This window comes from Callorhinchus milii, unplaced genomic scaffold (genome assembly GCF_018977255.1).
Source record: "Callorhinchus milii isolate IMCB2004 unplaced genomic scaffold, IMCB_Cmil_1.0 Scaffold2, whole genome shotgun sequence".
Classification (NCBI taxonomy): Eukaryota; Metazoa; Chordata; class Chondrichthyes; order Chimaeriformes; family Callorhinchidae; genus Callorhinchus; species Callorhinchus milii.
The window spans coordinates 42,682,187-42,706,657 of record NW_024704743.1 but is presented as its reverse complement, the minus strand read 5'-3'; the positions used below and the strand labels follow the sequence as shown (position 1 = coordinate 42,706,657).

Below are 24,471 nucleotides of genomic sequence, written 5' to 3'. Positions count from 1 at the left end.
AGAAGCTATTTCCATTGGTAGGGAAGTCAGTGACTTATAAGATAGTCACAAGAGGAAAAGGAAAACTTTTGCACTCAGATTTAGGATGTTGAATGCCCTTTCAAGTAATAATAGAAATAATAATAATCCTTGCATTTGATACAGCGCCTTGTCACATCATATATTATAAAGTGGGTTGACTGTGTATTTTGTGGGTGAAATGCAGCAGCCAAATGCACATGGCAGTGTCCCACAAAGTGTCGTGGATTGAGTGAACAACTTTTCTTTTTAAAGATTATTACCCCAATCAATCAACAACTGGGTTCCTACTTAGTGTTAGGCAAACAGTGGTGTGTATGTTAAGGAAACTTACCCCGCCCAGGAATTGAACTCAAGTCATCTAACCACAATGTGGTAAAGTGGAGTTTATTGCGGGCTTTAAGAGGGAAGCAACCAGATATATAATAGAGGCTTGAAGGGGTATTGATAGGGCACAACACTGGGATTGAATGAACACTTTGCTCTGAGGACAAATGCAGACTCAATGGGGCAAATGACCTCCTTCTGTGGGGTAAATTTCTATGATTCTATGATACCCTCTCATGCCCAGTTTTATCCAGGTTATTACATAACACTCATGGGAATGACTTGCTGGAGAAAAGTTATTTAAAAAAAATCAATTTAGGAATGACTAGGGCCTCTCCTTTCGCTCACTTGGTAAAGGAGCATTTAACATTAGCAGAGCTTAACCCTAAAAAAGGAAGGGTGGGAGGTGACTGTAGACACAATGAAAGAAAGAGTTCTTCAGGTGTGACATGAAGATGGTGAAGGAAGGGGAAAGGCAGAGGGATTGAGGCAGAGTTTCAGGCAAAGTATCTGAAAGCACAGCCACCAACGGTGGAACAGATGGAATGGGAGATATTCAAAGGGAAACTTTGCACATGGACAACCAAATGTTCTTTCCTCTCCTGGTTCCTGGGGAAGGGCAATTGGGAATGAAAAGTAGAAATCCGATTTTGGATTCTGAATTGCTGATTTACATTCAGACAGCTCTATTGCCGAAGTAAAGGGTGATGTCTCCTGATACCGGTAGTTCGTTTTGTTTATGGCAATGAAAATATCAGCCTGAAAATTAAACCGAGATTTCAAGTTTCTAATGAGTTATTGGTAAATAGTTTGGTGTATTCTATTTTGCGGGCTCTTCATAGATAGAAACCGTGAATGAATGGAGACAGGAAATAGTTGGAGCTGTGACATCCAGGTGGAGAAAGTGGTACTCAACAACAACAACTTTCAAATGAGTATCAATTGCTCCGAGATGAGGCCATCTCGCAGGGCATCGTCTTGGAGCACTTGATATTCATTTGGTCGGGTCATGACCCAACTGTGCAGCGCCTTGGGACGTCCTCCTGACGTGAAAGGCGCTTTATAAATGGAATCTTGTTGTTGTTGTTGTTGTTGTTGTACTGGCTAGTGACAAACCTACCAGGTGAGAAAACTCCATCTGCTTCAGCCTGCGACCATCCAATCATTTCAAACATCTTCTTGAGAAGTATGTCTTCCATGATGATGAACACTGGAGCGATTTCATATGTAAACCTGTGTCAGAGTAAAGGCAAATCAGGTCAAATATTACTAATCTGCCTTTAGACCCAATTCTTGTTTTAGTTCTCAGCTATTCTGTTGACAACTGACATTGTCCTAGAGTAGCGTCAATCATTTTAGCGGAGTCACCACATTGCACCAATCTAGAAGTCAATCAGGAGCCCACTCGGAACAAAATGCTTGTTACCAGCTTCATCGGCAGAAAGATAGAATATTCATAACTACTATCTCAATGTCAAATAGATATTTAAGATTTCAATTGCTATAGCAAATAAATATTTCCATGTGTTGGCAATATCTGACATTATATCCACTCTAGGGTCTCAAGCTGAGATGCTCCCAAACGGCTGAGAAGCAGAAAGAAAAGGCCACTGACTCGAAAAGCATTTTCTTGCTGAGCTCAGTGCGGCCATATGGACACATGTCACTGGAGGTTGCCGCCACATAACTCCTCTCCTCTCAGGAGTTTCTGATTTATTTCCTTGAGCACTATGGTACTAAATGAAACACCTTGCTTGATTGAAACCTTTGATCACAACACATGTAGCCATTTGTATGATGTTCTGATGAAAAGTTATCGACCTGAAATGTTAATTAATTTTCCCCTTTTCATAGATGCTGCCTGACCTGCTGCATTTTCCCAGCAACTTCTGCTTTTATTAAGGAGGAATAGAAACTGGCCAGGCCAGTTAAAACCAGCCAGATGACAACCCCAATCCATTCACTTACTGTTGATTTCAATATCTCTTGGAACCATCATAAATACTGTGTTTAACCAGATACATGATTGTTTTTCAACATTAAAGGAACTATTTTACAAGCCCTTTCCATCTTCCTTTCCTACAACTCAGTTGTGTGTCATGTCTTTATTCTGATAAGTGCTGAATCACTTTAAGAGTTATTAAGTTATTCAGAATGTAATTTAGCAGCTCTATTACACTAAGGATGAAATAAACCTAATTAACTTAATAATCTTTACATTTACTACAGTGCATATCATTTTGGGAGGACAACAACAAAAACAAATTACATTTGTATAGGGCCTTTCACGTCAGGAGGATGTTCTAGGTGTTGGGTGTCTCAAAGCTCTTCATAGAGTGAAGAGTAAAGTGTCGTGACTGTATTTTGTAAGAGTATCTTCTCCAGAGTAACAGACTAATCCAAAGTTTATTCTCATGGCAGTAGCTTTTCAAGCAAATTGTATATCTAAAGATCAGACTTTGTCAAAGTTCACAACAGTGACTAATGCCCCCAAAAAACACATAAAAGCAGTTTCCTGTTCTATTATTGATTATCAATTGTTACTTTGTTCGTTTTTTTTATTAAGTCTTGAGAAATCAACCACAATATTTTTTATTGTCCTTTGAATAGTGCTTTTCAAAATCTGTTTGTTCATGTTGCACGCAATTGGGCTTGGGCTGCTTTCTGTGTCAATCAATGTTTAAAAGAAATTGAGTCAGAATATTTTCTTTTCATAGTATGTTCTCCATCGCTGTTTCATAATGTCCATTCATACCTTTTTTTTAAGAAAAGAATATTGCCAAGTTTGCAGTGATACTTTGAAAAAGCGCAGTGTAAATTGAGGTTGATTTGCACCCCTCTGTCTCATCCCCTCCCTTGCCACCTTCAAGACCCATCTCAAGACTCTCCTCTTCGACTGTGCTTTCGATCATCCATTATCTAACCTGTCAAATCCTTCACTATTTTAAGTACCTCAAGCACATCATTTCTTAATATCTTCTGTTCAAAGGAATATAACCCAGTCTATCCAGCCTCTCATCATACCTAACTATTCAGCCTAAGTATTCATCTAATTAACCATTGCTGGACATACAACAAGATTAGTACCCTTAATAATAAAATAATCCTTGCATTTGATATGGTGCCTTAACTTGTAGTTGAGACGCCTCAAAGTGCTTCAACAACAATAACAACTTACATTTATATTGCGCCCTTCACGCAGGATAATGCCTTGGAGCACTTAGGATATACTGTGAAGAGTAGTGACAGTGTATTTCAAGACAAATCTGGCAGTCAGTAGGTGCCCAGCAATGTTCCACACACAGACATTAAGTGAATGATCAATTTTATTTGGGGGATTGTTGACCAGAACATTGGAAGAAATTCCCTTCTCTTTTTGAATCGTGCCATGGGATCTTAGCATCTATCGGAACAGTCTCTGAGATGATCATGAAAAGCATTCTTTATGTAGCACTAGCACAATACAACTTATATCATATATAACTATATTAGTACCCTTAACGTTGGTAGGATGTGTCAAAGCAATTCACGTGCCAGCTAGGCACATGAGCTGGGTGTGGGAACACACTAAAATGACTACCTATTTTACTAAACCATTTTCAGGAGGGTGTGGTACCTCATTCAAAAAAAAAAGCATTGTTCCTGCACTGGGAAAAGCAGAGCAATCAGTTTATTTGCTTGTCAACATCCTTTCTTCAATCTGATTTTAGAAAGAGTACTTACATGTTGGTGTTGGCAGCAGCAGTCAACCATTCTCCTGCTAGTCCAATGATGTCCAACCCAGTTGAGAGCTGGTTGAAAAAACGTGGGTGGCCTACAGAAGGAACCCATAAGGAATGTGTCACATCTGTGAATACTACCAATCCATTGTGCAAATATTTGCTCTGTTTGTGTTTCTAAGGATGAAGGTTTCTTGAAATGTTGTGAACCACAATGATTGTAATCACATTTACAATAATAATCTTGCATTTGATAGAGAGGATTATCATGTCATTGAGACCCTCAAAGCGCTTCACAGATTATACTGTGAAGTGAATTAACCGTATATTTCATGGACGAAATACTGCAGTTAATTGAGAACAGCAAAGTCCCACAAACAGCCAGGGAGTGGGTAACCAATTTTTTTTATTTGGGGAGTTGTTGGCCAGGACACTGTGAGAAACTCCCTTTCAAATTGAAAAACAATTACTCCAAGAAACACCCTTCCTACCTATCCCTCCTTCCCTCCTCTCTCACTCCCTCCTTCCCCCCACCCTCCCATCTCACTCTCTCTCTCCCTCCCTCCCTCCCTCTCCCTTCCCTCCCTCTCCCTTTCTCCCTCCTTCATGGTGCATCATGGTGACAAAGGAAATTACGTAGAGAGGGCCTAGCTACAAACCTGCTGAATAAATCCTGAAGCCGAAAACAAAACTATTAGTTTTTTTTAAATGCAGCTTAATCAACTTGCCTTCCCACCCACCTTTAAAGATTTATGCATATTAACCACTAGGTCTCTCTGCTCTTCCACTCCTTTTAAATATTTCCCATTTAATGTGTATTTCCTCCGTTTCTTTTTCGAAAATGTATCAGCTTGCATTTTTTCTGCATTCAATTTCATCTCCACCCAATCCACTGTCTATGCCTCCCAGAGAGGCTTCTAAACTGACACTCTCTTCATAGTCAGCTTCCTACTTTTACGGCATCTGCAGATTTTGATATTGTGCCCCTTATACCTGAGTCCAGTGCGAAACAGTGGTAGGCTGTAAGTTCTTAATATGAAAATGACACTCGTGGAGCTACAGGCTGCAAAATAATATTGATTGTGGAGTTCTGTAGTGTATTGGTTAGAGCACTCATTTCGCAAGTGAGAGGACCAAGTTTGATTCCCAGGCAGGGTAAAATCTTAGGTCGATTTCCTTTCCAAACACGCCTCTGTAGCAGTAAGTAGGAATCTGTTTATTAGTCAATTGGCGGATCGCATTCTGGGGTAATAATCCCTTCAAAAAAACATAATAATAAAACACAAAATACTGCTGATGCTGGAATCTGAAACAAAAACAGAGAGCTGGGAAAACTCAACAGGTCAGGCAGCATCTATGGAGAAAGGAAAGTGAGTCAACGTTTTAGGTCCACGACTCTTCGTCATTCAAGATCCTCATCCTCACCTACAAGGCCATTCACGGCCTCGCTCCCTCCTACCGCTCCGACCTACTATCCCCCTACCTACCTGCCCGTACCCTCCGTTCCTCTGGCTCCGGTCTGCTCCACATCCCCCGCCCCAACCGCCCTACCATCGGTGGCCGGGCCTTCAGCCTTTCAGCCCCTAGGCTCTGGAACTCACTCCCCCAGTGCCTCCTCCCTTTCCTCCTTCAAGGCCGGTCTCAAGACCTTTCTCTTTGACCGTGCCTTCAGCTCCCCTCTCGACTCTCTACCCCCTCCTCGCTCCCTCCCTTCCCTCCCCTCACCCTGACCATTTCCCCCCTGCTCCGGTCCTGACCCAACTGTCCAGCTCCTTGGGACGTCCTCCCGACGTGAAAGGCACTCTATAAATGGAATCTTGTTCTTGTTGTTGCCAGAATAATAATAATAATTTGTTCATTCAATCCACGACTCTTTGTGGGACACTGCTGTGCGCAAATGGTTGCCAAGTTTCGCCCACAAAATATACAGTTAATTCATTTTACAGTATGTTCTGTGAAGCGCTTTGGGATGCCTCAATGATGTGATAAGGCGCTGTATCAAATGCAAGGATTATTACTATTATGATAGCAGACTGATATTTCTGCTCCGTCTGTTTTTATCCCAAATTGTCTAGGTTGAAAAATGCTCAGCACCGGCAAGGAAGATGGCAAGTCAAGTTCACCTGTTTTAACTCCATATTTTAAAGTGTCTCTGCAGTCAACAAGAAGCTGCTCCAGAGGTTCTGGGTGATCAGACACTTTTAAGTTGAAACCATCCAATCCTTCTAGAAGCTGGTGAGGGTAATGGAAATCCAGGACCTTTGACGTTCTGTCGAATGTTTTTCTGATGTAGTTGAGGATAATTTCAACAACCTCCATCAAAAACTGCATTGTGTTTTCTTCATCATTTTTAGTTGGCAACAAATCTATAGAAAAGTTAAATAAATTTTTGGCAACAAAGATGAGAAAGAATTCTAGAGTATAAGAGCAGTAACTGAGATCCATTAAAAAAAATTTTTTTTACTGATTTTCACAGATGGTCAGTCTGGCCTAGATGGTAGCATTCTTACCTCTGAGTCAGAAGGTTGTGGGTTCAAGCCAAATGTCTGGACTTTGAATTCATAAAGTCTAAGATGATACTCCAATGCAGTGCTGGTTGCATTGTTGAAGGTGCTGTACTTCAGATGAGATATTAAATCAAGGTCCCATCTGGCAGTTCAGGTGGACATTAAAGGGCCCGTGGTGCTATTTAGGCCATAAGATCCTAAGACGTAGGAGCAGGAGTAGGCCATTCGACCCCTCGAGCCAGCCCCGCCATTTAATAAGATCATGGCTGATCTTCTAACCTAATTCCATTGTATCCACCCTATCTCCATATCCCTTAATCCCTCTATCCTTTAGAAATCTATCAACCTCAGTCTTGAATATGAATTTGGAAAGAGAAGGGATTTTCTCCCTGTGTCCTGCCGAACAATCCATCAAATATAATCCCTCAAATTCCTCATGATAATGCTAATCCCTCACTCCATAGCTGTTTGTGGGAACATTGCTGTGTGCAATTGGTCTACTTTGTTTATCCACAATCCTGTGATGCACCTTGGGATGTTCTCTCAATGTGAAAGGTACATACCAAGTGCAAGGATTATTATTATTATTGTTATAATTATCACATTCCATGTACCATTAAACAAATTTTGAAAATAAATCAGAATTTTCCTCAAATTTACTTTCTTACTTTTTACATTTACTTACTGTTTTTAAGCAAACAGTAGATCCTGGAAACCCCTGAAAAATACCCAGGTTTTATTTTGTCAATCCAGAAACACAAAAAATATTATTATTGTAATATAAATGAACTTTAATGGGTTCTTAGTAATAATTAATAGTTTAGAAATCATCAAACCACCCACTTTTTTAGATATTAAAACAATGTTCTTTCTCTTGTTTGCTTCTTGATACAATTCAAGAAAGAATACTTATAAAAGGGAAATATATTGTATTGTTCTTTATGTGCCACCTGGTTAAAGGAATAATGGACAAACTTGATTTTGAAAGTAAATCCATCAATTTACAAATAAAATGCTGGAATAGTACGAGCTTTAGCCCTTACCAGTCACTGTGATGTAAGCAAATATATGTTTCACATGATAATGATAATCATAATTCTTATGTTTGATATAGCACCTTTCATTTCAGGAGGATGTCTCAAAGTGTTTACAGGATATACTGAAGTGGAATTTTGCAGGTGAACATAGCAGTCAAGTTTTGCACAGCGATGTCCACAAACAGCCATCCAGTGAATGACCAATTTTTATTTTTAAATAATAATGATAATAATTCTTACATTCGTTAGCCACGACATCAGGAGAAACTCCCTTCTCGTTTTGAATAGTGCCATGGGACAGGTAGACTAGACATTCAGTATAATGTCTCATCTGAAGGATGGCATCTCCAACAATTCAGCACACTGCTAGTACTGTACTAAAATGTCAGTCTATGTGAGTTCCAAGTCCCAATGTGGGGCTTGAACCCACAACATTCTGATTCAGAGGCGAGAGTACCAACTGAGCCAGGCTGACTGACACCCTAAGTTTTCTAAAGCAACATGCTGAATTATTTAACAACACATAGGTATTATCATATAAATGTACAAATGGCTGTACCTTGTGCATATATGGTGGAAAAATCTGTTGTATTTTGTTCAGTTTTTGAGCCGCCATCTTTTGGCTTCATCTTTTGGAAGGTTGGATTGGAGCTCATATCTCCCTTGTCACGTGTTCTTTCCAAGAAACCTGAAATATTGAAGATTGCAATTAAAGCTCAGTGTTAATGGTGACTGGGGTATTCTGATGATTCAGTTGGCAAATTCACTGCCATATTTAAAATGATCCATATAGACGGAGAAGGCTCAATCTCCATTCTGCACTGAGTTGGTAGACTTTACCACAGTTGCACTACTACAGTTGTTCTCAGTGGCCGAGGGTGAAAATGGAGTTAGTCAGCCAGGGCGTCTGTTCCTGCTCATTACTCAGTGACCTGTGCTGGAAAATGTACATATAATAATCCTTGCATTTGATATAGTGCCTTATCACATCATTGAGTCATCTCAAAGAGCTTCACAGAATATACTAAAGTGAATTGACTGTGTATTTTGTGGGTGAAGCACAGCAGACAATTGCACACAGCAGTGTTCCACAAACAGTCATTCATTGAGTGACCAAATTATTTATTTATTAAGCCAGTCCAGAACCCTGGCATCTTGTTTGACCTTCAACTATACTTGCTACCCCACATCCGTGCCACGTCCCGCTCTGCCTTCCCCCACCTCTGCAACATCGCTTGGCTCCACCACTGTCTCACACCATAGGCCGTCGAGACCCTCATACACGCATTCATAACATTCGCGTTTGACTATGCAAACTTCTTGCTTATCGGCCTCCCCAATTCCTCCCTCCATAGGCTGCAGATCATCCAGAACTCTGCAGCCCATGTCGTCTCCTGCACCAGATTCCGTGTCCCTATCAACACCACCCTCGTCCAACTCCTCTGGCTTCCCATCACACAGAACATGCAGTTCAAGATCCTGGTCCTTACCGTCAAAGCCCTCCATGGCCTTGCTCCCCCCTAACTCTGCGACCTCCTAACCCCTTACCAACCTTCCCTCTCCCTCTGCTCAGCAGGCTCCGACCTGATTCACGTCCCCCACATATATATATGTAATATATATGTATGCAGAGTTTTGGAATATCGCAAACTTTACCTCTTGTAGCTCAGTGGTTAGAGCACTCGCCTTACAAGCGAGACACCTGGGTTCAATTCCAGGCAGAGCGAAACCTTGGGCAAGTTTCCTTACTCCACACACCTAATAATAATCCCTCCAAAAAAAAAAACAATAATAAATTGGTCATTTTCAATCCACGACTGTTTGTGGAACATTGCTGTGCGCAATTGGCTGACGCATTTTGCCCACAAATATACTGTCAATTCACTTCACAGATATTCTGTGAAGCACTTTGAGATGTCGAGAAGACGTGAAAAGTGCTATGTCAAATGCAAGGATTATTATTAATTCCTTTTTCCTTGTTTCTTGAATATGGAATGGTTTATCAGCTGACTAAAAATTTGCAAACTAAACCTGTGTTTAAATATTGAACATCCCAAAGTCCAGTATAGTGATTTGGTGTAAATTCTCTGTCACAACCTTCTGCTGATGAATGTACTCAGTAGCTACTCCTTGACACACACCATAAAATAAAGCTGATAGCAAACTCTGGGATGCTTATTTGGATTTCTCAGGCTAGTTATTTGTCCATCTCCAAAAGGACACCTGTCTTAATTGTATTTGGATTTGGCAGATATTGACCACAGTTAACATGGCGGACATTTGCATTCTAACGTAAGTCTAAAACACAAAGATAAATCTGTGACTCAATTACACCTTAACCAAATTTTTTAATGATGTGATGAGTAGCATTCTCACCTCTGAGTCCTCCAAAACCTGTCTGTCCCCCGTTGCTCCGTCCCCCTGATCAAAGCCTTCCCCCCGGCTACACATTCCAGCACATCCCTCGCCCAAACCGATGTGGCTCCTCTGACTTTGCTGCCCTCCTCTCCTCCATAAATCTAATCCTCCATATAAACTCCCCAACCCACAACTGTGGCCTCCCCCTCAATCTCATGATCATTCTTGGCATTGATATCTCCAATCTGTCCATCACAGATAAGGCCATCTTCTGACCATTTCCTTATCTCCCTCTCCTCCCGCATCCCCCTCCAAGACCTCCATCATTTTTTTTCATCATTAGCAAAAGCTTCCCCCCGACTCCACTCCCTCACAAATGCCCTTTTTCCCTCAGACCTCTTCTCCCACTGCCTTCCAACTGCAGCAATCCTGATGCAGCCATTAAGCTGCTAAACGATTGTCTCTCTGCAAAATTCAACTCTCTTGCTCCCCTGAAATCCAGGGCTGTTTCCAAATTTACTTGCTTCCCGGTATAACAACAAGAAGATTACATTTGTAGAGCGCCTTTCACGTCGGGAGGATGTCCCAAGGTGCTGGACAGCGTACAGCATTTCAGACCCGAGCTGGGGTCAGGTGGGAGAAGAAAGGGGAGAGGAAGGGGGGTGGCTGATAGCATTTTCAAAGAGGAGGATCTTGAGGTGGGACTTGAAGTAGGCTAAGGAGGGGGCGAACCGGAGTGACTAAGGAATGGAATTCCAGAGATTGGGGTCAGAGAGGCTGAAGGCTCTCCCGCCAATGGTGTGGTGAGTGGGTCGGGGGACGTGGAGCAGGCCAGAACCGGCTGAGCGGAGGGAGTGGGCGGGTTGATAGGGGGTTAGGTGGTCACAGAGGTAGGGTGGGGCGAGGCCATGGAGGACTTTGTAGGTGAAGACCAGGATCTTGAACTGGATCCTCTGAAGGATAGGGAGCCAATGGAGTCAGGTGAGATGGGGGAAATGGGGTCACGGAGTTTGGTGCGGGAGAGGATACGGTCTGCAGAGTTCTGGGTTATCTGCAGCCTGTGGAGGGGGGAGCTGGGAAGACCGACAAGCAGGGCATTTTCATAGTCGAGCCTGGAGATGATTAAGGCATGAACAAGAGTTTCAGCGGCCTGAGGGGTGAGGTAGTGGCGGAGTCAGGAAATGTTACGGAGGTGAGAGAAGTCAGAGCAGGTCATGGCTCGGATGTGGGGAAGAAAAGACAATTGAGGGTCGAACAAGACACCTAGGTTCCTGACTAGCTTGATGAGTTGAGCTGTAGTGTGCAACCATGGAGGTTGATGCTGCCAGAACCTTTCATGGGAAATGGAGAAAGAGAATAAGGAAACAAGTTTAAAAATTTAAAGAGCTGTCATGATCTGAAATATAGTGAAGCAGTTTCAAAGGGCCAAATGGTCTGTTCCTGTTCTATGCTGCTAACATGCAAATGAGATTTCTACCACATTGCAATGTTGAATCTTTGCGCAATTATTAAAACAATGATTTCAAGGAAAATTAATGCGCTATGAAAGTCAAAGATCTTTACAATGACAATGATGTGAACTTATATAATGCCTTTCGGGTAGGATTAATATCATGAAGCACTTTAGTTAAATAACAAGTACCATCACGAAGGGCGGAGAGGAAGTAGAAGTTAAGGGTGTTAACTAAACAATAACCACAAAAATAACTCGTATTTATACTATTAATAATAATATAAAGCGCCCTTCACGTGGGTGTAGCGTCTCAGAGTGCTGAAAGGTAAAAAGATTTTGAAGGAAGGGAGAGAACAGCAATGTGAAAGCACTTTGGAAGAATTCCAGAGAACCGAGACATAATGGCTGAAGACTTGGTTACCAATGGTGACTTGGAGGGAATGAGGAATGAGTCAGAGAGCATATGTGCAAGAATAGCACAGGATGAGAAGTTCTAGCTAAGAAAGGGCAAGACTGTGAAGAGACTTAAAGCTCTAGATGAGTATCTTAAAGTTAATCTTCAGGGATAGTAGGAGACAAAGGACCTTTCAGGATAATAATAATAATAATCCTTGCATTTGATATAGCGCTTTTCACGTCTTCTAGATGTGCCAAAACGCTTCATAGAATATACTGTAAAGTGAATTGACTGTATATTTGTGGGCGAACGCGGCAGCCAATTGCGCACAGCAATGTCCCACGGACAGTCGTGGATTGAAAATGACCAATTTATTATTGTTTTGTTTTGGAGGGATTATTATAAGGCTTGTGGAGTAAGGAAACTTGCCCAAGGTTTCGCCCTGCCTGGAGTTGAACTCAGGTCTTTCACTTGCAAAGCGAGTGCTCTAACCACTGAGCTACAGGACTCCACGGATGGGGATAATATGCACAGTCTGTTGGTCAGAGAGGATGTGAACTGCAAAGGTTTGGATGAGCTGTAGCTTGTGCAGTATGGAGCTAGAGAAGAGTAGGAAGATCATTGGAGAAATCAAACCTCAATGTGACAGAAAATGGAGATGGAAGAAAATGTTTAGGGTTACCTGAATATGGCATTTCAGTTCTGTTCATAGAAAACAATTCAACACACACGATCCTGTTCATTTTGGGCTATTCTCTCTTTGTTACCTTTACTTTCCACATCAGCCAGAACTTGAAGACATCCACTTGACAGCCGCACTGAACTGAAATACAGGGCTGTTTCCAAATTTACTTGCTTCCCGGTATAACAACAAGATTACATTTGTATAGCGCCTTTCACGTCGGGAGGACGTCCCAAGGTCGCTGGACAGTGTACAGCATTTCAGACCCAAGCTGGGATCAGGGGGGAGAAGGGAGTGGAAGGGAAGGGCATGGCTGATGGCATGGTCGAAGAGGAGGTTCTTGAGCGGGATTTGAAGGAGGCTAAGGAAGGGGCGAGGCGGAGTGACTGGGGGATGGAATTCCAGAGGTTGGGGGCAGAGTGGCTGAAGGCTCTCCCGCCAATGGTGGGGCGGGTGGGTCGGGTGATGTGGAGCAGGCCGGAGCCGGCTGAGCGGAGGGAGCGGGCGGGTTAATAGGGGGTTAGGAGATCACAGAGGTAGGGTGGGGCAAGGCCATGGAGGGCTTTGTAGGTGAGGACCAGGATCATGAACTGGATCCTCTGAAGGAAAGGGAGCCAATGGTGTAGGGCAAGAATGGGGGAGATGGGGTCGCGAAGTTTGTTGCGGGAGAGGACACGGCTGCAGAGTTCTGGATTATCTGCAGCCTGTGGAGGGAGGAGTTGGGAAGGCCGACAAGCAGAGCGTTTGCATAGTCGAGCCTGGTAGTGATGAAGGCATGAACAAGAGTTTCAGCAGCCTGAGGGGTGAGGTAGTGGTGTAGTCAGTCGATGTTATGTCATTAACATCATCAACATCATTAACAGTCATCTCCGCTCCCTCAAAATGAAAACCTGGTCGCTCGAGTGCAGATTGCACCTGACTCAAGTATCTCCGCACCTATTACATTTCCCTTTCACAGTCCTTTTTCTCCAAAACAATTCTGGAGGTCAAAAACAACCCAAAGGCATTGATCACCTTCTCTGCAGAACCCCCGCCCCCCTCCCCCCACCCAAGCTGCTTCCATCCTCACGTCAAATGCCAAGTCCAAAGAGGTCCTAGACTTCTTCATTTCAAAGATTGAAAATATTAACTTGGCTGCCTTCTCTTTCTCTCCTAAGTCCCCTTCCACCCCCCCCAGACTGGCTACATATCCCCTCCTTCCACCATGGCTCCTACCATTCCCCCTCCCTACACTCCTTTGCCCTGATTATTCTCCCATCCCTCTCAACCACCATCTCCAGATGAAGCCCACCACCTTTTGCTGCCTCGAACCCCCTCCCCACGCAGCTGCTGGTCACATAACTTGCCCTCCTTTCCCCACTGCTGGCCGACACAATCAACCAGTCACTCTCCTCAGGCTCTGTTCCTCTCCCCCTTAAAACCACTGTCATCACTCCCCCCTCAAAAAAGCACTCTTGACCCCGCAAACTTTACAAATCACTAACACATTTGTAACTTGCCCTTCCTTGCCAAAGCTCTGGAATGCATTGTTGCTAAACAGCTTTGCTCACATTTCTGCCTCCACTCACTGTACAGTACAACCCCCAGATTTTACATTTGAAAATTCAGATTTTATTTGGTTTTTGGTTCACTTCCATGTGTAACAAAAATATCAACACTGGCTGGTGAAATATAATGAGTAGTAGCAGGCAACAGCGTAGGAGATGTCTCAATGACAAAACTGTCAATCTGATTTGGATTTTTTTAAGACGAGTGAATGATTTCCACATGTCAGACACCTGGCTGACAAATAAAATCCATCTGTTCATCTATCTAACCACCATGCATCAATGACTTTTTGCAGTCTTCATAACGATTGTTGGGTCTGATGCTGGCCTGAAGATTTTCACCACTGCAGCTCCAACGTCTACAAATTTGGTGTTGAAACTGAATTAAGTTGGTATCTCCTGAAAAGCATGAGTCCCACATAATCCATTTCGTATTCTAAAAGAGAAGTTTATTTCTCTGGGTGTTCACGCTAACAATTCCCCAAATAAAATCACTCTTTCCCTTCATGGTTGTTTGAGATATTGGTTTGTGCAAATTGGCTACCACATTCGCCTACAAAACAATCATTACATAGTACAGTGAAACACTTTGAAATGCCCTTTGGACATGAAAGGCACTAGACCAAATACACAACAACAAATTGCATTTATATAGTGCCTTTCATATTTGGACTATGCCTCAAGGCACTGGACAATGAGGGGTTTGCACCCGAGCTGTGGGTTGGGATCAGAGAGGAATGGAGGGTAACAGGTTGGAGGAGGGTATTGAAAGAGGCAAGGGAGGGGGCAAGCAGAGGGGCTCCAGAAAAAAGTTACAGAAGGTTGGGCAGAAAGGCTGAAGTCCCAGCAACTGATAGAGGACACAGGGAGGGCAGGGGACATGGAGCAGGCCAGTTCCTGCAGAGCGGAGGGAGTGGACTAGTTGGTCAAGTTTTAATAGGATGCAGAAATAGTAGGATCAGGACTGTGGATGGCTTTAAAAGTGAGAATGAATATCTGGAACTCAATCCTATAGGGAATGTGGAGACAGTGAAGCTGGCCAAGGATAGGGGTGATCGGTTGACGAAACTTAGAGTGAGATTGCACACAAAGGATTTTTTTTGTTGTGAAGTGAATTCATTACCAAGTTTTGTTCATTAATTCACATTAATTTGGATGAAAAGTTATTTGTAAAATCATTCAGTGCCATTAAACACCATAAAAATAATAACCCCAAAGATATCAAACATATTATGGAACTTGCCCAAAGTCATTTTTAAACTTTTGGGATCCATCCCAGAGTCCCTCTGACTCGTCTCCTCTTCACCTCTTTCAAGATCCATCTCAAGACTTTCCTCTGTCAGGGAGCTTGGTATTTTATTCCCAGTGCTTCAGTGATTAGAGTCGGGGCTTCTCGAATTGGGAGGATAAAATCAGTATCCCATTTGTATTAACAAAGTTAAAATACACACTTCTCGAACTAACTTTAAAATATTTAATGGACACAAGCATATATTTTGACCACACCCCAAAGCCTTAAGTAAAGTCAAAGTCGTAATACATAAAATGCTGGCATTTACGGTTTGAGCAGAGGAATGAGTTTACCCACTTGTTTGTTACAAGTCCCTCCCAAGGTGCAGCTCTGCTGCCGGCTCAAAAACTTTTATCCCCTTGTGAGTGTACTCTCACGCTCACACAATACGCATTCATACAGATGATAAGTTTCCATGTAAATCAGATACAAATGACCAAAATAATACAAGCAAACAGTAAAGACAACATTCCAACAGACATCAGGTTCCTGGTCATGATGTCACCACCGCCACACCTCTTTGACAGCGCCTTTGATCATCTTTGCCCACCCCAGCCCCCTCGCCTCGCACCCACCCCAGCTTGGGCGCCAAACCAGCACTGTCATGCGCCTTGGGACATCCTCCCAATGTGAAAGGCACTATATACATACAAAATTGTATTCTATTATATTGTATTATTCCCCTTTAACATCTGTTCTTTTCACAAAAGACACAAACCTGTAGTCATTCACCCCATCTTGTGACTCTCCTGTGGGTCAGATGACCTGCTGTGCTTGTTCACTTAACAACAGCCACTGCATTTTAAAATTATTCTTTGTATGAAGTTCTTTGGGATTTATCCACTTGACAAAGCGCTGAATCAGGTGCAGGATTGTTTTGAACATAAACATTTGCTAAGGTTTGCCACAGTGTGAGGCCAAGACATATCACCGTGCAACAAAAAAACATTGAAAAATTAAAAGGAAAAGGGAAATTTAATAGAGGTGTTAAAAGCAGGGAGATTTAATAGAGGTGTTCAAAATTATGAAGGGATTTGATAGGGTGAACAGGGAGAAACTTGTTTCCACTGGCGGGTGGGTCAGTAACCAGAGGACACAGATTTAAAACAGTTGTCAAAAGAAACAGAGAGGAGGTGAAGAGAATTTTTTTCACACAGTGAGTTGTTTGGATCTGGAATGCATATACAATAAATTGTATAATGTATTCACTATTATTAAAGGGTGGAAGCCGATTCGATAACAACTTTCAAGTGAGAAGTGGATAGATATTTGGAGAGGACAAATTTGCAGAGCTATGGGGAAAGTGCGGGGGAGTGGGATTAATTTGGACAGCTCTTTCAAAGAGCTAGAACGGACGTGATGAGCTGAATGGACTCCTTCTGTGCTGTGTAATTCTATGATTCTATGAAAAGAAAATATTACTGGAAATGAAAAATGCATTTATTAAGAAATTCACAATAAAATATTCAAACAAGTTACTTAATGAGGCTTCTGAATTTGTTGGAAACGGCTGCATGCAAATCACACAGTGTCTAAACTTTACAGCAAAAGCTTGCAAAGCACTTGGAGACGTCTTCCCCCAATGGAAGGCACTGCTTTGCGGGCTTGTATAATTTATTATCACCATTATTATTATTAATATACAACAGAAGTTATAAAAAAACAAGGTTTTTACAGTGCAAAATACAAGTGAAATGTGGAGGAGTGTTGCAAATACAGCAAAATGTCAACCTCCCTGTGTGTCATGTACTCGGGACACACACAAAACAAACAGTCATGTTTCTTGTCGATTAATGTGTTGGCAGATGAATATCACAATCAGCTCAGTTACTCACTCTCACGCACACAGACTCACACACACACTCACAGACTCACACACACACTCACACACACTCTCTCATACACACACACTCACAAACAGTCACACTCACATCTCACCACGTTTCCCGAGGGGCGAGTGATAATCATAGTGAGTTACGGTTGCCTCTCCTCATCCGCGGAGGTGGGGGTTGCCTGGGGACCAGCAACCTGCACCCAGTGGCCTCCAGCCATTTTGCATGCCACGAGCACAAGTTTAACCCTTTGGCGCATCTGATCTCATCCCTCCCGAATACCCACCATACCAATCCTCACTTCACAGCATCAAGCTGCTTTTTAAACGAGTTTAATGGCCTGACCTCTACCACCTTTTCTGGTAACTTGTTCAAGTTGCTAATTACCAGCTGAGTAAAGAAAAGCTTCCTTGTATCTGTCCTGAGGTTGCTCGTAAGAGCTCTAAACCTATGCCTACTTGGTGCAATCTAAAGTGTTGATCTGGGTTTACTCTTTCAATCCCATCTAAAATTTTACACACCTCTATGAGGTCCCCTCTTAGTTGTCTTCTCTCAAGACTGAAGAGTTTATCTCGCGGTGACCAGAACTGTATCCTGTATTCAAGGTGTGGCCTGATCAGAGCACTGTATAGCCTGAGTGTGACCTTTGGAGATCTAATTTCAATTGATTTAACAATATAGCCCGGCATCTGTCTGCCTTGTTTATTGCTGCCTTACACTCTTTTAACATAGTGAACGATGAGTCAACTAACACCCCTAGATCTCTTTCAGCTTCCCCCTTAGCAAGCTCATTATTTCAGTGAAGGCAAAACCCACAAGCACACTTCTTTTCCAGGTAATATTTTGACATTACCGGTTTGTATCTCGTTTGTGGAGGCAACAAGCTGACAAATAATGGGTATTTGTTTTGTTCCGGATCAGGCATAATCTCAATGGAGTCGAACCCCCAATTATCCCTGCATATCAAAGATCTGATTCGATGATTTAAATTTAGAATGGAGTCAGAATGTGACTCAATGTTGATGAGGCTTTTTTATTTTGTGCATTGTGTCCCCTTGCCAAATAACAGCAGCAGAATCGCATAAAAGCTGTTCTGGCAAGGGGCCGTTGTGGCAAAATACTGTTGCTTGCAGATGCAGAACTCCAGAACTGCACAAAATTGTCACTCTGACTGTTCACATACCTGAGGCTAGATAGAAGGCAGTAAAAAATATAGTGATCAGGGGTTATTTAATAACAAGTACTCACTTGTGTCTGCATTTGCAGCTCTTATGCTCTTCATATTTAAACCTCTGCTTTCTTCGGAGGAAGGTAACCCAGTCAGTATCAAGGAGTTGGTTTAGAAGGATGCGGTGAAAAAGGCAGGTGCTGAACTCTTTTATGTGTATTCTGCCTGGATTGTCTTTCTGTCGCAATAAATCAAGATTGCATTTTCTTTCATCGTGAGATTTATAGGTGGAGCCTAAATGGGAAAGTTTGGCTCTTTTTCTTATCTAGCACAGAAAGTTTCGAGTTTCGCTAACAAAATACACTGTCAACACATTTTACAGTATATCCTTTGAAGTGATTTGAGATGTCTTGATGACGTGCTGAATCGCTATATCAAATAAAGGATTTTTTTATTAAAAGTACACATATTATTTGCTGACACTTTGAGCTCTGCTTGCTGTGTATAGCTTAACAGAAATCCAAATTACAGTCCTGGAGTAAGTTAACTCTCGGTGGTGGTTTTGTTAATCCAGTTCCTGTTTGGGTTGGATACTTTTAAGCATAGTGATGATTTTCTGCATGTGTCACACACACAATTCCCTTTTCCCTTATGTGTGGATCAACTTTCACTAGATGCAACATGAACTAGGGGGAATATCTCATTGTAAGTGCTACAACAACAACAACAACAAATAACACATCTAAAGCGCCCTGAAAGATGTCACACGGCACCAGCTGGGTGTAGCTGGGTGTACATGCAGAGACCCATCACGTTCCTTGAGTGTCCACTTCCTCATGGAAATTCCAGAGATTTTATTTTGTGCTTGAGTGATCCCTGCACTCAGGCACAGTTTTTCACCCACAATTGGTTTTATGTATCCCACCCCTATCCTGTAATAATAATCCTTGCATTTGATATAGCGCTTTACACGTCGGGAGGACGTCCCAAAGCGCTTCACAGAACACACTGTAAAGTGAATTGACTGTATATTTGTGGGCGAACGCGGCAGCCAATTGCGCACAGCAATGTCCCACAAACAGTCATAGATTGAAAATGACCAATTTATTATTGTTTTGGTTTTGGAGGGATTATTATTAGGCGTGTGGAGTAAGGAAACTTGTCCAAGGTTTTGCCGTGCCTGGAATTGATCTCAGGTCTCTCACTTGCTACAGGACTCCTGTAGCTATTGGTTAGAGCACTTGGCTGACAAGTGAGAGGACCTGGATTCCATTCTCAGGCATGCTGAAATGTTAGGCAAGTAATCTTGCTCCATATGCCTCTGTTTATCCAGCAATAAGTAGGAACCTGGTCATTCGATGGGTGGATTGCTTTTCTGGGGGTAATAATCCTTTCAAAAAAATTAATTAAAATGCATTTCACCCACAAAACATACAGTCAATTCACTTTACAGTATATTCTGTAAAGCGCTTTGAAATGTCTCAAAGACATGAAAAGGTGCTATATTAAATTCAAGGATTATTATTATTACATTTGCAACAAAACAATTTTCAAAGCATTTAATAATTATTCATTGGAATAATGCTTGATTATCCACCTACACATGAAAATTCCAGAGATGTTTATTCTGTCCCTGAGTGGTTCAGATCCGACCTCTCACACTGCTCGGTTCCAAATCCCTGACTATCCAGCTCCTTTGGACATCGTCCCAACGTGAAAGGCGAAATACAAATGTAGTTTTGTATTGTATTGAAATGGAATGTGCACTGCCTCAGGTTGGGAAGAGTCAAGGCTTGGAAACCCCAGAGTGTGCATTGAGTACTGTTGGAGTCTAACCAACTAAAACATTAATGGTTGTAAACTAATATTAATGTTCATTCTTAAAAAAATACAAATTATATTGAGAAGATATTCAAAACATATTTCCCCTAATGGGAAATAAGAATTTACTACAGCGTAAAAAACTGTATTAAGGAAGAAAACCGTAGATAACTGTAACTATTAATAACATTCTACAGTACACCAACAACAACATACCTTTCTTTAACCCCCTTCAAATAGAATAATGCTGAATAATACGAGGCAGGTGTTTAGGCAGGACTTGAAGACATAGCAAAGTGGTGAGATGGAGGGGTAGAGGGACTTCCAGAGCTTATAGGGTCATAGAATCTGAAGGGGTGGCCATGGATGGCGGGTGGGGAACATACAACAAGTACAAGTTAACTGAATGGAAGTGGAAAGTGGTGGAGTTGGGGTAAGAGAAAGTCAGGGAGTTAGGGAATTTCTCGCCCACGAAGGGATTTATAGGTGAGTACCTTTAATTTGTTCTGCTGAGAAGCAGGGAGCCAGTGTAGCCTGGCAGTGACCAAAGCGTGAGGAGTTTGGTGAGGGTGAAATGCAAATGGTGAAATTTAGGTCAAATTGGAGATTATGGGTGGTGAAGCTAGGGAGACCAGTAAAGCGCACAGGCAGTTTCAATAAGATTGGTAAATTATAAGTAATGGATAATGTCTTGAATGCTCTCAAAACTGAAGCCGTGTTACCTAAAAGTATGCAATGTAATTGGAACTATAATATATATTTTATTTCTATAGTGCTGTAATGGAGAACCAATTACAGAAGATATTAAGATTGATTAATCTGTTTTCCAGAGTTGAAAGGAAATCAATTGTCCATTGACTTTGTGTTGCTTGTTGATGGAAGGCTTTTGTGAATGAATAAAGATTAGTTCTGTAGAATAGTTTGGGTGTGACCCACTTGCAAGGTTTCTAAAAGAACACCTGTAATTCTATTGACTCACTCATTGCCGTAATATTGTGGAATAAAATACCATCAGGCAGAGTGAATGCAGAACCTGAAACTTATTAAGATAAAATAAACAAGCTCACTTCAGATTGAGAGTGCTGGGAAATGTGCTTGTCTCTTAGGTAAACTGATGACTGAAAATGATATGGATCCAGGAGATTGCTTTAAATTAGAGTGAACAAAGTGGTAATTGTTTCACATATACAGGGTACTTTCGAAGAAAGCAGATAGGAATTTCAGTATTCTGAGACTGTATCCTGCACGAAGGGTGCTATATAAAAGTTGTTGCTATTGATTAAGAAGTCTGTTGGATTCTGCGGGAGGTTTCTGAGGACAGAATTGATATGGTGAATAAGAAAATCCAGTTGCTATATATATATATACTCTACTTGGACTTAAAAAAAATTTACATTTTACATTGGTGGTTAATGTCCTTTTGGGATTTCATACTAGCAAATTACAGCAATGACTGGGTTACAGGAATTGGATGATCCCTAGGTTTAATAAGTGGGTCACACCCAAATTATTCCACGGCAAGGATTATTATTATTATTTTCCATTGGATGTGGGAGCAACAAAAAGCTGCATAAAATTAATTTAGTTGAATAAAACATCCTCTTCATTTACCTAAAATCTCCCCATATAATCTCCTCCACTGAAGGTAACTTGTGCAATTATCCCTCTTTGCAGTAAGAAGGTGTTTCCCACAGAGATGTATAGAGCCACTTGCCTCAAATATATGGTTACAACAGTTGTAGAATATTTGACAGTCGAACAGGATTGTACATGGATTGAATCTTAAACTTGGTAAATTAAGTTCTGAGATATATAGACTGCTTTCATCTAACTGTCTATGCAGCCTCACACACTCCTCGAGCTATGGTGGACCTTTAAGTGGGGTAATCTGCTCAGGATTCAACATCTGGGATAATCTGCTCAGGATTCTTCTGCTACAAAACAGATAGTCACAGGCCAGGGATCGCCTCGACAGACGAAGTTGGTAGAATCCTAAACCATCTTGATACCACTGAAACATTCCTTAATAAATCCCATACATCCTACCCCAGCCTCAATGTGTGTGCATTAAATTACATTAAAGGAGTCCTGTAACGTATTGGTTAGAGCGCTCGCCTCTCAAGTTAGAGGACCCGGGTTCGATTCCCTGGCAGGGCGAGACTTTAGGCAAGTTTCCTTACTCCACACGCCTCTGTTTACCTAGCAGAAAGTAGGAACCTGATTGTTAGTCGATTGGTGGATGGTTTTCTAAGTTAATAATCCCTTCAAAAAGAATAATAATAATAATTTGGTCACTTGTTCCACAACTGTTTGTGATACACTGCTGTTCCAATTGGCTGCTGCATTTCACCCACAAAGTACAGTATATTTTGTGGAGTGATTTCAGACGTCTCGAAGACGTGATAAGACATTACATGAAATGCAAGGATTAGTATTATTATTTTCCATTGGATGTTCGTGCAACAAAAAGCTGCGTACAATTAATTTAGTCGAATCATTTATCTAAAAAATGTGAAACACTTTATAATGTTATCAAGTCAGATTTAATTTCTCTTAAAATGTAACCTGATTTATTGTGGCAAGCTTCTAAGTTGATACCGTGATGGGAAAGCACCATTCAGCCTATTGACTCTGAGGTAACATTATTATTATTATCCTTACATTTGGTATAGTGACTTTCACATCAGGAGGACATATCAAAGAGCTTCACAGGATATGCTGTAAAGTGAAGTGACTGTGTTTTGTGGGAATGAATGCTAGCCCTTGGCCTGTCAAATGCAATGTAATAATTGATCGGAATGAATGATTTTTCATTTGATCCAACGTAAAATATCTTGAAGTTTCATACTAATGGAGGAGCTGGAGACAAAATATGGAATGAAAAATGTCTATTCAGAATTTAACATCTACCTGTATGTGCATTCACCTCACCCACTTTGTCACCTGGGTAAAAGCTGTCCATGTATACTCTTTGATCCTTAAAATTAATAAAGTAAAATCCCCATAATATTCACCCATCTGCACTATTGAATCCTGGCCTCTTGTCATGGTCAGCTTGGTTCAATCGGAAGCACTCTCACCTCATCATCAGAAGGTTGTGGTTTGAGCACCGCACCAGGACATTGAGTTCATAGTCTAGAGTTTAGACTGACACTCAAGTGCAGTACTGGCAGAGCTATGCATTGTTGGAGGTGCCACTCTTCAGATGAAATGATAAACCAAAGTCCTGTCTGCTTCTTCGGGTGATAATGATAAAAATAATAATAGTTTCCTTATTACGTCAATGAGATGTCTCAACCCTCTTCACAGAGTATATTGTAAAGTGAATTGACAGTGTATTTTGTGGACCAAACATGGCAGCCAATTGCGCTCAGCAGTGTTTCTCAAACAGTCGTGGATCAACATTTTGTTTTGGAGGGATTTATTATTTTTAAAAGTGTTCTGCCAATCAACTAACAAGCGGGTTCCTACTTACTGCTAGGTAAACAAAGACGTGTGGAGTAAGGAAACGTGCCTATGGTTACGCTCTGCCTGTGAATCAAACCCAGGTCCTCTTGCTTGCAAGACGTGTGCTTTAATCGCTACACTACAGGACTTCTGCAGGTAGATGTTAAAAATGCCATAATACCATTTGAAGAAATGAGTTTCTTCCAATGTCATGGCCAACAATTCTCCAGATAATAAGTAATCACTTCATGGATGTTTACACAAATTGGCTGCTGTCATTACCCTCAGCAGCAATTACCTGTGAAGTGCTTTGAAATGCTTTGATGTTGTCGATACAATATCAAATGTAGGGATCATTATTGTCATTGCAAACAACATATACTATTCCGGGAATCACTGGATGCTCTATAACACTCAAACATTGAGGTTGGGTTCTCAATAATAATAATAATGATAATAATCATATACATATTCACATACATATTCATGATCACAATCATAATAAGCATAATAACCATCATCATGACCATCATCATAATCATATTAATAATAATAGTAATAATCCTTGCATTTGATATAGCGCCTTATCACACTGTTGAGATGACTCAAAGTGCTTCACAGTATATGCTGTAAAGTGGGTTTTGTGAGAAAAATCATCCACAAGTCTGTGAACATTGCAACAGTGACTTGTACTTCATCTAGACCCCATGTTTATTTCAGAAACACAAGAACATTTTGATCTTAACATTCTCCATCAGAAACTAGCGATCAAATGTTTCAAGTTGATTTTCATATCCATGGACCTCTCTCTCAGACAAAGCCATTGCCTTGCACTCAACTCTTTGCGTCCAGGAATTTAAATATGTT

The 24,471-nt window shown here is 41.5% G+C and overlaps 1 protein-coding gene across 1 annotated transcript in view; it reads right to left on the bottom strand.

The window, feature by feature from the left end:
• Positions 1 to 23,119, bottom strand: part of LOC103171634 (glutamate decarboxylase 1-like) — a 38,870-nt gene extending 15,751 nt beyond the window's left edge. Inside the window, exons 1-5 of the mRNA XM_042346614.1 lie at positions 23,068 to 23,119; positions 8,168 to 8,296; positions 6,188 to 6,430; positions 4,069 to 4,159; positions 1,466 to 1,578 (exon numbers count right to left, since the gene is read on the bottom strand). Coding sequence (XP_042202548.1) covers positions 1,466 to 1,578; positions 4,069 to 4,159; positions 6,188 to 6,430; positions 8,168 to 8,296; positions 23,068 to 23,119 — 628 coding nt within the window. The remainder of the gene's footprint in view (positions 1 to 1,465; positions 1,579 to 4,068; positions 4,160 to 6,187; positions 6,431 to 8,167; positions 8,297 to 23,067) is intronic.
• Positions 23,120 to 24,471: the final 1,352 nt, after the last annotated feature.